Below are 14334 nucleotides of genomic sequence, written 5' to 3' on the forward strand. Positions count from 1 at the left end.
CCTATAACTATCATTACATTTTAATCCCTTACATAAACGATGTCTTTTCTCCCTCTTGCAGGATCCTGGATTTCCGGCGCGTGCCCCCGGTTGCAGGTAGACTGGTTAACATGACGAGAGAGATACGAGATGTTACTCGTGACAAGAAGCTGTGGAGAACATTTTTCATCTCACCAGGTAGTCCTGGAAATAACACTCTATTCTCTCTATCCTGCTGAACACATACTTAAGGAAACGATGTGTAGATTGCTTAATTGCTCCGATATTTCTAATAAAACTGTCTTCTAGACCTTTGAATAAAAATAAATGTGGAGACATAGCTTACAAAGAGGACTTTATTGTTTTGAGTTGAGTGCCTTTTCCCCTTGACAAATTATCTGCAGAGAGAGGCTTTTATGTTTGCCAAGGCAATGTATTCAACAAATGTTTTATGCAGAACAATTTCTAAGGCAATTTTTTCTGGTGCTCTCAGTTTACCCAAAACCTTATTACCCAGCCCATTAGTTATCCAGGGGTTTTCTCCTGCTGCAATGTGATCTGTCACTTCTGTTGGTTAGATACATTTATTTCTGGGTTTGACTGGAGGACCAAACCTAATTTCTCAGAGACATTCAGGTTTTATTACAGCAAGAGTTTGGACAAAAAATCAGAAAATAGATGTGTAATATATCCCGCTTCCAGCTCAAATTCTCTGTTGGGCTAGAAGTGACCTGAATTGTTCCCAGTCCTCACTCTGTCTTCGAGGCCTGACCCAGAAGCTGATACCACTCACTCTTCAGTCTTTCATAACATTTTGGCTGGACCTAGTCAAGGATGGAGCTTCACAGGGTGGGAATTTTACAAGCACAGGGTAAAACCCTATCCTGCTCACCGTAGGATACAACTGGAATAGGGAAAAATGGGCAAAAGGTGGGAAAAAGAAGCAGCATCTCTGTTCAACATCTGGGATGCTGAGATGGAGAAATTAGGGCTCTGAGTTAAGGCACAGGAATAATGTTTAAGTTTGTTCTTACATATGGAATTTATAGGTTCAAATGAAAGTAGTGCCATGTTCCAGTAGCTTAACTCTTATTGTTTCAGCTCAGTGCAAGTGTGCTTTGCTGAACTGAGGGTGACTTGTGTAAGAGGCAATCTGGAGCACAAACCTCTGGAGATCTCTCCCTTGCTCTGAGTATGATTGGCCAGAAGCTGTTTATCCCAGATCCCTAAAGTCAAGATCCAAAGACTTAATTACAGTTTCTCCCAATGTAACTGTAATTTATTTCTGTTAGCTAGAAACCAAAGCCCTGTCATTGACGAGCTTTTGCTTTTAAAATGTTTATCACACTTTTCTGATCCCCAGTAAGGTCATTATTACAGCTGTTATTTTTAGCTTCATCTTTATGTTCAGCTCTGGAGGACACAGTTGAGCAGACAGTTATTTATTCCAGGAACCTCACTTGTAAAATACATTACATAATTGCAGAAGGTTTCATTTTACCCAGTATTATCACTCCAATTTTACATGTACAGTTATGCTGACAATACATGTTCACCAAACCTGGTAGACACACATTTCTGTGTTTGCCTTACTTGGTTTCCCTCCCTCTTTGTCTCTCTATACTTGGTTTTTGGCTTGAATTTTGTAGGTAAAAATGTGCAAAAAACAGCAAAAAAATATTGTGACTGTGCACAAGATGCTTTGACTCACTTTAAACATAAGCCACTTAATTCCCATTTTGGCAAGTAAGATGTGCATTAGTTGGTTTGCTTGATTTTTAGTCTTCCTAGGTTATATTTCAAGACTTAGGGGTGAGCTTGAATGATTTCTGAGAATTACAACACTGTTCTCAAGTACTGAGCAGCTTCCAGCAGCAAGAGCAGGGTAATACAGAGTTAAGGCTGCCAGTTTGGATGAAGATCTTTATCTTGCCATTATGAAATTCCAGACATCCAAGCATAATCCTTTATTCAAATTTATTTAGAGGTCTCAGATAAATTCAATTAAAATATTTGATTAACTATGAATCAGGCTTTTCTGGAGAATAAAATGCTTAAGCAATTAATTTTTCTTTCCATTTTACATTTCCTGAATCAATATACTTTGGTTAAATCACGTTGGTTACTTGTCAGAGTTCTTCCCTACAAGTCCCCAGTTTAATTAGTCAGATTCTCATTAACATATGCCCAACCTCCGTCTTGTATTTCACACTGACCTTAAAAGGCAGACATTAATTAATGCTTAATGAAAAAATAACAAAGATCCTAAATTAAGCTTTTAGAAACAGCTTCCACAAGCCCAGCAGGCAGCTCAGGCAGCAGATTGAGGGCAGAGAAGGAAGAGCAGTGTGCTGGGGTGAGGCTCGTGCTCTGGGGGGTGAGGATGAGGAGGGAACAGGGAGCCTGGGGAAGGCTGGCTTGCCCCTCTGGCAGAGGAAGGGCAGCTGAGTCAGTTGGTTTTGAGGGAGAGCTGCCTCCAAAGGTGAGGGATTGAGGTGTGACCTCTTGGTATGTGCACGAGCCAGGCTGTGCCTGGAACCCTCTGGGCTACCTTTCAGGTGGCTCTGTCACTGCATCTCCATCCCCAGTGGTGCTCAGGGACAATTAATGGTCCTGGGGACACTTGGTGCCTGCTGGCAAAATATCCCTCTCTATGCACACACACACACACACAGAGCTCTTAAAATCAAACAAGCACTAAGTGAAATTGATTTTATAGGAAGATGTTCCCCTTGGGCTGGGAGCCCGTGGTTTGCACCCTCAGAGGGTGGTTTTTGATGATGCTCATCAGTCACAGGATAATGGAATAAACTGAGTTGGAAGGGGCCCAGCAGGCTTATCAAGGCCAGCTCCCAGCCCTGCACAGGACACCCCAAGGATCTCACCAGGAGCATTGTCCAAGCATGTGTTATCTCCTAGAGCAGTGTGGGGAGGTGTTAGAAGAAACCTCACTGCATTTCCACTCCTGGGCCACCTCCCTTGTCCCATCAGGTGTGGAAATCAGGGCCAGGGAGCCACAGGCAGCTTCAGAGAGCAGTGCCAAGCAGCATCCCTGCTCCCATGGAAAGGTGGCAATGGCTCGAGCAGACAGGTCAGTGGATGCATTAGGCTGCACTCAGAGAGAAAGCAGATTGCAGAAAAGTGCACTTGCAGGCAGTTTGGACTTAAACATGAGAAATGGAATTAGGTCAGTAATTATTTAAATTAATTTTACGTTCTTTGCAGCAGGGCAGACTGCAGTAGCCCTGCTACTCTTACAAATGAATGGTAATTTGCTAGGAAAAAAGAGACATATTAATGATGTCAGCCTTCATTTTGGAAGTAATAGAGGCAGCAGCTTAAAGAAATCAATGTTACACAGCTAGTAAGCACTATGTTTTTGTTCATATTAACCAATTCCAAGGGATTATGGATTTTTTTCCCTCTCAGCATACAATAGCAGCTCTGAATTACCTATTATTTTGAGCAGGTAAATGAAAGATCTTTTCATGAATTGCTGTAGTAAATATTCAGGATTCTTTCCAGTACTCCAGTTGCACAGGCTTGCTAAATGTCCTCTATTAACAGTCATGCAAAGCTGAATAAAAGAATTACTCTGCCAAGCAATTTGCTTTAAGGTATCCCCCCTTGTTCCTTTTCTTCCTGAGAAGAATTATTGTTCAGCTATCAGGAGGATGCACAGAGAATGTGCAGATGAGTACACAGGCACTCTGGCTGTTAACTGTTGTAATTAGTTGGAGTTTCAATCACCAGACCATGATTTTTGCCTGTATTTCATTATGAATCACATCCATTCCTCCTCAGATAATGAAAATCAGACACTGCAACATGGGGTTCTCTTGTCTTTATGGTGCTTTGGGGAAACAATTTTGGTTTCTAGGGAAGAAGGCTTTTGCATGTTGGAAATGCACAGCATTTGGACATTCCAGCATGTATAAACATCCCTCCTTGTCTGGTTTGCCAGCACTGCTGCTGCTGCCATTCCTGCCCACCCTGCAGGAGCACAAATTCCTGGCTGTTGCTCCTTTTGCAGGTGTAGTTATGCAGAAACACCTTTTTCTGGTGAGAGGAACATATGGTTTGGGCAGTTTTAATGAGAGGAGAAGTGTGAGCAGCTCCCTGCTCCAGTAGGGAGCTCATCTCCCCTTTCTCTCTTATTTTTGCTTTGGAAAGCCAAACCCTGCTCTCAGCGTGGGATTGCCATGAAGCTCTGGGCTTGTGTCTCTAGCTGGAATTTCACCCTCAGCCTGCTGTGCAGAATGTGGGTCACCTACTTAGGTTTCAAAGAGCCTTGCTACAGCACCTTGAAGTATTAAATGAGAACTGTGGTTTTCTATATTTGGTTCCTCTTTTTTTTTCCTACATTTTTAAGAAACCTTAAAAATGAATGTTTCCCCAGATAATTCAGGCTGCTTCATCTTACTGCCAGTATGTAAGGACTAGGGCAGACATAATAAGATGTCTATTCTGTATCAATCAAGGCCATTAATTTTTTTTTAGCAGTAGCTTGAGATCCAGGATCCTTTCATTTCCACTATCCCCAGAAATCGAACAGGAGCTGTGGGGAGTAGGTACCACAGGTCTGAGCCCATGGGGGAATAACTGCCTGCAGACAAAGATTTGATATTGAATATAACTTGTCAGTGAGAAATATCCTTGTGGTTTTACTGCAAGCTCACTGCCTTGGTGACAGGACACATCTTGCCATTGCTCAGGGCACTGGGTGCTGCAGCAGGGAATGGGCTGGTGGAGGATCCTGGCAGGGATGTGTGGGATGAGTGGTTGGCGTGGTGCAGGCAGCACACGTGCTCACTGCACAGCCCTGCAGCAGCAAACACCAGCACTGCCAGAGCCCCCAGCTCTCCTCAAGCTTTACCTGGGTACCAGTGTGTGATTACTGTCAAATGATTAGCCCCAGTTGCATTCGTTGACAATACAGAACAGAGTTTCATTGTTCCCAAAGCTGAATACAGGAGCAAACTATTAAACAGAGTATTTATCTTCCCACTGAGCAAAATGCTGTGTTTAATACAACTCCTTTTTCTTGAAAGGTCAGATTTACATAGTGAGCAGCAGAGGCTGTGATGGCATGGGGGGCATTTGCTGGCCTTTTTGCTCTGTACAAAACCGATCTGGCAGGAGATAAACGAGCACTGGCTTCCTGCTGCCAGGTGGAAGTCAGGTCACAGAAACCCTGGAAGATAAGTTATCTCAGGCAGCCAAGATAAATCTGCATGCTTCCCTCCCTCCACAGATGAGGAGGTGATGCTGAGACAGCTCAATTGAAGCCCAAGCCCCACTGCTGCTTCAAATCAGCAGAAACACAATTTTTAAGAGAGAATATTCTGCTTGGTAAAACACTTAAATTGAAAACTCAGAAGTACACATATGTTGAAAGATCCCTTCCTTCCTTTTGTAATTTCTGTTCTTCCTTTTCTCTTCCCTGAAGCACTTTTCTTTTCCTTGAGTAATTGTCAACAAGCTTTTTGGCCACAGAGTAAATATTTCTGGATTAGCCAGGATATATTTAACTGCTATGATCCAGCCCTGTGAATATAAATATACAGTTTGAGCATGGATGGATGTGTGGCTCTTGTGAGTCAGTCACAGCAAAGTGATGCAAAAAAGCTGTCTTAGAGTAATCACAGCTTCATGGACAAATCAGGTGGCCATCAGCAGAGAAAGCTGGGGCATCAGTGGGAAGCTGGAACAGATTGTCAAGTAGCAACACATCAGCCTGACACTGTGGTTATTTGGTATAATTCCATGGTTTAACAGCCAGCCCCCGATAATGCAGCTAATTAATCAAAAGCATCACAAGATCTTTTTGCTGTTGCATGTTCCCCTGCTTCTCCTTCCTCAAACACAGGTCCTTGCTCTGTTCCTCCTTCCCTCCTGTAACCCCCAGAGCAGTCCCTGGCCTCCTGACTCACCATCTCCCACTGGCAGTGCCCCCCCTGCCCTGGGCACTCTGCTGGATGCAGGTTTGGGCTGGGGCATGTCACAGTGACGTGCAGGGCATCACTGCCATGCAAAGCCACCACTCACCTTCCTGTGGCAGGCAGAAAATCACCTCCCACTACTCCCAGCCCTTCCTGCCTCATTTACACTGAGCCTGCCCAGAGGGAGAGGAGCTTGGAAACAATATTTGAATTTAGAGGCCTTGTGGGGAATTAGGAAGCAATGTGACTTCTCAGCTTCATGCATTACCATGAGGAAAGGGCACAGTCTTCCTCTAATGACATTTTATGTCATAAAGCAATGTCACAAGAGTTGTAGCATGCTGGCAAGAGCAGCAGTGTGCTCCTATCCCTGTTCCCAGCCCGGCGTTGGTGGGCTTTGGGGATGAGCTGCTCTCTCTCACCTGCAGAGAATTCCCGTGGGCAGGGTGTTCTTGTACAGAGCTGGGTGTTCCTGTTCCTGTTGGTGCAGAAATATGTGGTGGCAGTTTTGGGGAGTTTTTAAGGTAACACACAGTCCAAAACCTGCTGCAGATTCTTTTTCTGTGGTTGTTGGAGTAACGTGAGGGCTGGAGGAAGGGATTTGTGTTTGAGATGTGTGCTGGCAGCGTTACGTCCGTGCTATTTCCACCTTCCACACACACCCCCTCAGGACCCTTGATGGTAAATAATTCTCCTTGCAAAAACTGCCAGTTCTTCTCATTCCAGCAAGGAAATGAATGAAATGTTCTCTGTTCTTAAAGAAATGAGCCAAGATTTTGAGAAGTGACTTAATTTTGGGCACATGCCACTTGTTCCAGCCTGGGGTAGCAAATAGGTCCCAAGGAATGTATCAGTCTGGGAAAATGAAAGGAGAAATGACAGGATTAAAAGAAAAAAATGGTTTGGAGAATATAAATAGACTGGATATAGTCACAGAGAGCTTAGCACAGGGCGTGATCCCAGCCACTGAAATCAATGTCTTTCTGGTGGTTTCAGTGGAGGAAAACTACGTGTGGTAACAGGGGTTTGGATTTATTTCTGCTCCTACATACATCAGTGCTTTTATAAATTCTCAGTACTAATTTAAGTGTAGGCTTTAAAGCTCTTTTCCTTTCTTTGCCAGCCAACAACATCTGCTTCTATGGGGAATGCTCCTACTACTGCTCAACAGAGCACGCCCTGTGTGGGAAACCGGATCAGATCGAAGGGTCTCTGGCTGCTTTCCTGCCTGATTTGTCATTAGCAAAAAGGAAAACCTGGAGAAACCCTTGGAGGCGTTCCTACCACAAACGCAAGAAAGCAGAGTGAGTAGTGGTGAGCAAAGCTGCACAGGGTGACGGGGAAATAACCCAGTCCCTGGCCTCGGGAGAGCAGCTGGGTTTTCCCTGGGAAGGGACAGGGCACGTGCCAGGAGCTCCAGTCCATGGTCCTGAACCCAGAAGGACTTTCAGTGGCACAATTCCCTCATGGGGCAGATACCTGCAGTGGTGTAGACAGGATGCAACAGGACCCCTCTAAGTCCTATCAGAGGGAGAAAGATTTCCCTGCTCTCAGCAGCCCTAAAGAAGTCTCAGATGCTTGCACCATATGACTGATGGTGCAGCTAGTCTCCTAAATCCTGAACCTACTGGCTGGATAGTTTTCAGTCTTGTGATTTTCTTTTTTTTCCATCAGTCACAACCTTCCTTGCTTGCCTGCATTGCTGGAATTTGCTGCCTCTACCCAACCCTGCCCTCAATTGAACATGACACAAGTAGATCCTTGCAAAATAACATTTTTTTTTGTTATTTTCAGTAAGCTTTGTATGTCACATAAAATATCAAAATACTGCCTTTTCCAGATGGGAAGTTGATCCAGATTATTGTGAAGAGGTTAAACAAACACCCCCATACGACAGTGGGACCAGAATTCTGGATATAATGGATATGACAGTTTTTGATTTCCTAATGGGTATGTTTCATCTCTTTCAAAAATTAAATGCAACATTTAATTAGAATAAAAACCATTTCTTTCTGCACTGCTCTGCATAGCTCAGCAGTTTGCTAAAGCGTGGTTGAAGCTGCATTTACTGTATATGCTGTTCTAGATGATGATGAGAAAATGCAGATTTACATGGTTATGTATTCCCATCAGTGCAGATTAAAGGAACAAAGATGTTCAGAAATGCAGAGTGGTGATGAATGCAGGTCAGGCCAGTCTCCTTCACAGCAGTGAAGGGCTTCACAGTTTGCTTTAGTGAGTGCTTTACCCCTGTAATATATGGCTCCTGGATGCACATGCAAGGACTGCTCATTACTGGTGCTTTGTTTTCATCCTGCAGGAGTGTTCTCTGCTGCTTCTCTATAAAATGTCAGGGTGTGGGGGGGAGGGACATTGCTTTGTCACAAAGGCAGCTGTGGATCGTATCAGGAATTTTTCTGTTTATGCAACCTGATCTCAATAAAATAATTATTTACAACCAGGTAATAGTGACCCATTCCAAGCCTAATTCTCATTCTCATATGAAACCTTTCCTGCTGCAGCCAACACACCTTTAAGTTGCCAACCTGCATCCTTGATCCTTGGGCACGTGCCAGCATGGACACATCCTGTGCCATTGCCCCCACTGAGATTCCTGAATAGGCTGCAGCGGGAGAGGCCAGGTGACAGCTCAGGAGCCATATGTGCCATCTATAAGTGGCTCAAGACAACTGCCACAGAGACAAAATTCATAGTTTGGCAGCAGTGCTCTGCACATTGACCTTAAAAAGCAGATCAGTCAGGGAGAGCTGTGCAGATCAGCACCATCCTGATCCATCTCTTCCAGCCATGGTACTGTTCTGGCTTCCCAGGCAGTCAGCAACTGGGCCAAAGCTCTGGCCAGAGGAAAACCAGGGTGTCTGGCTGGGGTTCAGAAAGCTGAATGCAGTATTAACAAAGTGATCAGGATTAACACCCCTGCCCAAAGCAGGCATTTTCTCCTCCCTGAGCAAAGCCCTGCACATGGCACATGTACCACGTGTGCTTCACACGCCCCACAGGCCCCAGGCTGCAGCAGCAGGGCTCTTTGTCCCCAGGGAAGGGAGCTCTGCTGGCTTAGGACAGAGATACCCTACAGGAGATCCGGCCCCCCAAACAGCTGAGGTGCTGTTGTGCTGGAGAGGGGTTTTTGCTGTACCCCAGGAGGGGTTGCTGGAGGGTGAGAAGATTGGCTTTGTCTCCTGATGGGCCCTTTAGAGATCAAGTCTGAAAGCCACAGAGAACTTGAAAAGCTGCCTGAGGTGTAACAGCCCTCCTGGTATCACACACTTTGGGGTATCCACAGTAGGAACAAATGAGCTCTGCAGGTTTGCTGCTTTCTCTGCTCTACCCAGACATTGTTTTAGGGAAGCACTGGGCTTTTGCATTGCCCTGACCTGCAGGCTCAAGCCAGAATAAGAATGGTCTTTTTTCTTCTCTTTGTTCCTTAGGTAATATGGATCGACATCACTACGAAACCTTTGAGAAGTTTGGAAATGAAACTTTTATTATCCACTTAGATAATGGAAGAGGGTAAATACCTTTAATAATCTTTCTGGGGTTAAAGGAAAAAGAAAAAAAGTCTGCCTTTAAAATAGCCTTTGTTACATTCTTGCTCTTATCTTTAAATAGGTTTGGAAAATATTCCCATGATGAACTTTCCATATTGGTGCCTTTAAACCAGTGCTGCAGGTATGTTTTTCCTCTGGAGGTGTTTCCTGGTTTGTACCATGGTTTCCACTAACAGGACTGAAAATGTTCAAGTGAAACTTTGCTTGCACACTGTGGAGAGGAGGAGATGGTGTGATCCTGCCCAGCTAGCCCTGAGCATTGGCACTGCCACATTAAACACTCTCTTGGGATCAGGACCTTGCAGGAGCACAGCCGTGAGCTGTTGGGAGAGAAGCTTTAAGGCAAAATACACATCCCATGGAAGTCAAGTGACAAAATCCCAGCTTGTTCTCATGCTTCTCAACAGCTTTCCTTGGAGCCCATGGCCAGGGCTTTCAGAGGGGCCAGGTACATTTGGAGTTTCAGCTTTGCAGGGTGAGCTCTGTGTCTGTGGGGGCTCTGGGCAGCCCTGCAGGGTGAGCCTGAGGAGCCTCTGCTGCTGTCACACGTGTCCCTGCTCAGTGCCAGTGTCACACGTGTCATTGCCAAGATGGACATGGCCTATGAATGCTGTACCAGCTCCACTTGGTGCTTCTCCAGGTGAGGGATGTGAGGGCTGCCTGCACTGCCCCAGGGATCTGTGCTCCAAAACCTCTGCACCTCGAAGAGCCCCAGAAGACTGGTGGCCAGGTGACAATGCCAGCTGCTCATTAGGACTGTGACAATGCCTGCTTCTCATCATTTCAGATCACAGAATAGGCTCTTACACTACTGTTGTAATTAGCTATAAGCCTTTCAGCACTGTCCAGATCAACAGTAATGGAAATAACTGATTTGCTTTTTTTTTTCTCCTTTTCCCCTTAGAATCAGGAAGTCTACCTATCTGCGATTACAGCTGTTAGCCAAGGAGGAATACAAACTCAGTCTCCTGATGAAAGAATCTTTGCTAAAAGATAAAATAGCTCCAATCCTCTACCAGCCTCACTTGGAGGCGATGGACAGGCGGCTGCGGATTGTCCTCAAGGCTGTCAGTGACTGCATAGAGAAGGATGGGTATGACAATGTGGTTGAAAATGACTTTAACACGGATGTGAACACTGTTACCACCGAGAGGTAGTGAAATGGCAAGACTACGTTTTTACCAGCCGAGTCAAGAACATTCAAAGAAGAAAAGGAAACAAAACAACAACAAAAAAGTCTTGCAAAAGACTGTGTATGCCACTTTGTGAATTCAGTGAATTCAGAAATGAGATATAATTGTTCCCAAAGTAGGTAAAGTGTAGACTCTGCAAAGGATTAGTTCATTAAGAAAAATAAGTCTAATGTGTTGCTTTTCATTAGTTCCTGAAGAGAGATTCTGAAAAGATTCAGAAAATACTCAATCACTGACAGACAACAGTCTGATATCAAAACACCTCCTGTCCTTTTTGTATAGAAAGGAGGCCTTTACTTAATATTTTGTATTTATATATGGTATATCTATGAAACCCCAGACCTACTTTCCAAATTTAACTAAGAGGGACAGCATAGTTTTGTGACTCACACTTTATTTGTGGTGACAGTCCACTTAGTATTTTGTGTTAACCCTTTAAGTGCTCTAATCCACTGTATCTTATTTAAATTGAATGCTTATTTTCCCCCCAGCTACTCAGCATTTAAAGGGTTAAGGCATTATGAACTTCTAAAGGCAAAAAATAATAATAATTATAATAATAATAATGATAATAAATACAGGGGTTACCAGAAGGGAATTTCACTAATTGTGCTTTGACAGGAATACTTGAATGTTGGTTTTACAAAGTGATGTAAAATGACAAGTTGTACTATTTGTCCATAAGGAGGTGGCAGCTCTTATCTTTCTAGACTATCATAGCTGAGCTGCTACTTTTCAATTTTGCTTTTGATAGTTTTGTGTAAATATATACATATATGGGTAAAAAGCTGCTTTCAGCAGCTCTAGGCTTACTTTTGCAGCATTTTTGTGGAATTGTTTGCAACGTGGTAAAAGTGCAATAAAGATATGCAAAATGTGTAGCCATCTTGTCTAAATGGATTCATTCATCTTGTTCAGAGCAAAGCTCTGTGCCCCAGCCAAGTGTCCCAGAAGTGGCTTTTTAAATTGTCATCCCCTTTTGTAGCAGCAGAATTGGAGCTGGAGCAGGGAATTGGTGATTAATACACACTGCAGTGCCAAAAAGGGCCAGGGTGTTGAAAAGGGTTAATCTTTCCAGTGAAAGCTTTGTTTTGACTGTCATTTCAATATCCCTTCCTCTTGCAATTGTGGCTGTAGAAACAAGCTGTGGAGCAGCACCTCTCAAAGATTATGCCTTGACACGCTGCCCAGAGAATTCAGAAACACCAGTGCCTCTGACTTGGACTGCAAAAGCCCTTGCACAACCTCGAAAATCTCAGCCTAAATTAGCTGGAAACATGGTATTCTTATCCAAACAGCCTTGAATCGTGCTCAGCTGCATTCATTCAAGAACTGTGGAGACTTTTAGCCCAAAAGCAAGCTATAAATTGAACATGTGGCTGTATTTGACTTGTGAAAACGTGGTGTGGTACAGCAGGAATCCCTCATCGCTCCTCTGGGTGAGGAGAGAATTTATTATGACAATGCTCATCACAACTATAATTCAAAGCTGCCATTTATTTCATTTGATGTCTTTTTTCCCAGGGATTCATAACCATATACTTTAAAAGCCAGGTAGACTAAAATGTAGTCATTTTGGCATATTAAAATTATGAATGAGAGAAAAAGCTGCTATATGGGCTTATTCACTTCTTAGGTTGATATATTATCACTAAAAATCACTTGTCTCTTATGTTTTATTGCCCATTTTGAATTCCCATGGCTCTCACATACATGGCATGCAAAGACAACAGAATATCTCAAATTGTACAACTGTGCATGATCTTGGAAAATTTCTGGTTTATCCCGTGGCTTTTTTTCACTTTTGAAGACCCACCTATGCTGACAAGGATTCCTCTGCAACACAGCACTGGAACTGCAGTGTTCTCTCCCCATTAGCCAAAAAAAAAAACCAAACCAAAATAAAACATGGGACTATAAAAAGGTGAAATGGGTTGTGTATATCTTCAATGCCTGGCTGTGGTTTTCCTGCAGGTGCAGCTTTTTCTCACCATGAAATTGTGCCAGGACAGCAGAGGAGCTATAGAATCACCTTCCCAGGGCAGCTCTGCTTTCTGCTTCTAGGATCAGCTCAACATACCTGGTTTGCTGTTGGAAAGTAGCATTTGGCAGCCTCTTTGTTCAGAGAGGATCAGATCAGTGAAGGTTTGGCTCTTTGGAGGCTGGGTGCAGCTCAGGAGCTCCTGGCAGAGTGGTTCAAGCTGAAGGTCTCTGCAGAAGGCTGCCTGGTGCTGTCAGGGATATGAACTTGCTGTTATGGATCTGGTTCTGAATTTCTATAAGCAAAATTAGTAGTGTTTTCATAGATTAAGTGTTGTTTTGTATGGAATAAGCAGTGTTTGTATGGGGGATAAAGAACTAGAGGTCATAAATCCTTGCCACATTGTAAAGAGTTCTGAAGGCCTCCAGTTTCCTTCTTCTCCTGGACTTTCATGCTTCCCCTTATAAGCTCTGTGCTGCAGCTTTCTAGACTTATAAAAATTCTTCTCATTTCTAGTCTCAAATTAAGCATACAGAAAAGCTGAAGGGGAAGCTTTTCTTTGGCATGAGTCACGCACGTGCCTTGGAAGGATGGAGACACTGGCTCATGTGCAAAGAGGTTTCCTTTCTTCGTGCCTCTGATGAGAAACTGGGGTGAATGAGCCCCAGGTGGGCAATGCAGGTCTAAACTCACTGCAGGGTGCTCAGGAGATGGGCAAGAGCTGAGTCCAGACCCCACCTGGGCTCAGGGTAGCTGAGGACACGGCTGGTCTGGAGGATGCTGCAGGGCTGGAAGGGATGATTAATTAAACTGGCTGTGGAGTTACTTCTTGGTATCTACCAGGAAGCTCTGGTGTGTTTGCATTCCCGCTGCCAGGCTGCTGGAGCTTTGACTCATGCTCAGTTTCTAGGTTTTTGGGAAGGGAAAAGAATTATTGCCTTATTCTGCTATTCCTTTTATATGTGGGCAGGGGTGAGTGGGCACGAGATGGGAAACTGGAGGCAGGGAGTGAACTTTGGCTCTGCCTTTCAGTTCATGGGTTAACACAGCCCTGAGGATGGCTCTGCACAGCCCAGGGAGGGGCAAACCCCCACTTTTGGGGTGCATCTGCACTGTCCCAAGACACAGCTGGCCTGAATTCCTTCTGGAAACCTTGTGAGTTTGCCTTTAGGCAAAGGATGTTGCTATGTGAGCCCTTGGCTCTGAAAGGGCTGTCACTGTGTGTTTGGTCAGTAATCCAGGAACTGAGGAGGATTACTGTGACTTGGTGTAAGATCTCTTTAGGGGCCCTACAGATTTACCAGACAAAAATATTCGTTCTAGGAAGATAAATAAATGTCAGAATTCAATTGGTTTGTCTCTGAATCTCAAAAGTGGGTGTAGCAGCAGGGCCCAGACAATTAACACACTGAGAAATCTGCGGTAGCCTGTCAGGGGCATAATGCATTCAGCACAATAAATACAGTATGCACAGTAAATAACAGATAAAAGACATAATATATTTCTAAAAGCACCTAATTACAACGGTATCTGACAGCGCAGAATAGCTTACCGTATTCTCCTGAGTAATTCAGAGGAGAGCCTCATTTGTTTTTGTGGTTTTTCTGTTATTTAAGTATCAAAGGGAAATTGCAGGCAAAAAGCTCTCATTGTTTGAAGTAGGTATCACT

General features: G+C 44.0%; 1 protein-coding gene across 1 annotated transcript in view; it reads left to right on the plus strand.

Annotated features, from left to right (window-relative positions):
* The window catches only part of FAM20C (FAM20C golgi associated secretory pathway kinase), a 56563-nt gene extending 44999 nt beyond the window's left edge, over positions 1–11564 (plus strand). Inside the window, exons 5-10 of the mRNA XM_023937137.2 lie at positions 62–177; positions 7045–7225; positions 7762–7871; positions 9371–9452; positions 9552–9611; positions 10395–11564. Coding sequence (XP_023792905.2) covers positions 62–177; positions 7045–7225; positions 7762–7871; positions 9371–9452; positions 9552–9611; positions 10395–10647 — 802 coding nt within the window. The 3' untranslated portion in view covers positions 10648–11564. The remainder of the gene's footprint in view (positions 1–61; positions 178–7044; positions 7226–7761; positions 7872–9370; positions 9453–9551; positions 9612–10394) is intronic.
* The last annotated feature ends 2770 nt before the right edge of the window (positions 11565–14334 follow it).

The sequence above is a fragment of the Cyanistes caeruleus genome, chromosome 17 (genome assembly GCF_971803275.1).
Source record: "Cyanistes caeruleus chromosome 17, bCyaCae1.hap1.1, whole genome shotgun sequence".
Classification (NCBI taxonomy): Eukaryota; Metazoa; Chordata; class Aves; order Passeriformes; family Paridae; genus Cyanistes; species Cyanistes caeruleus.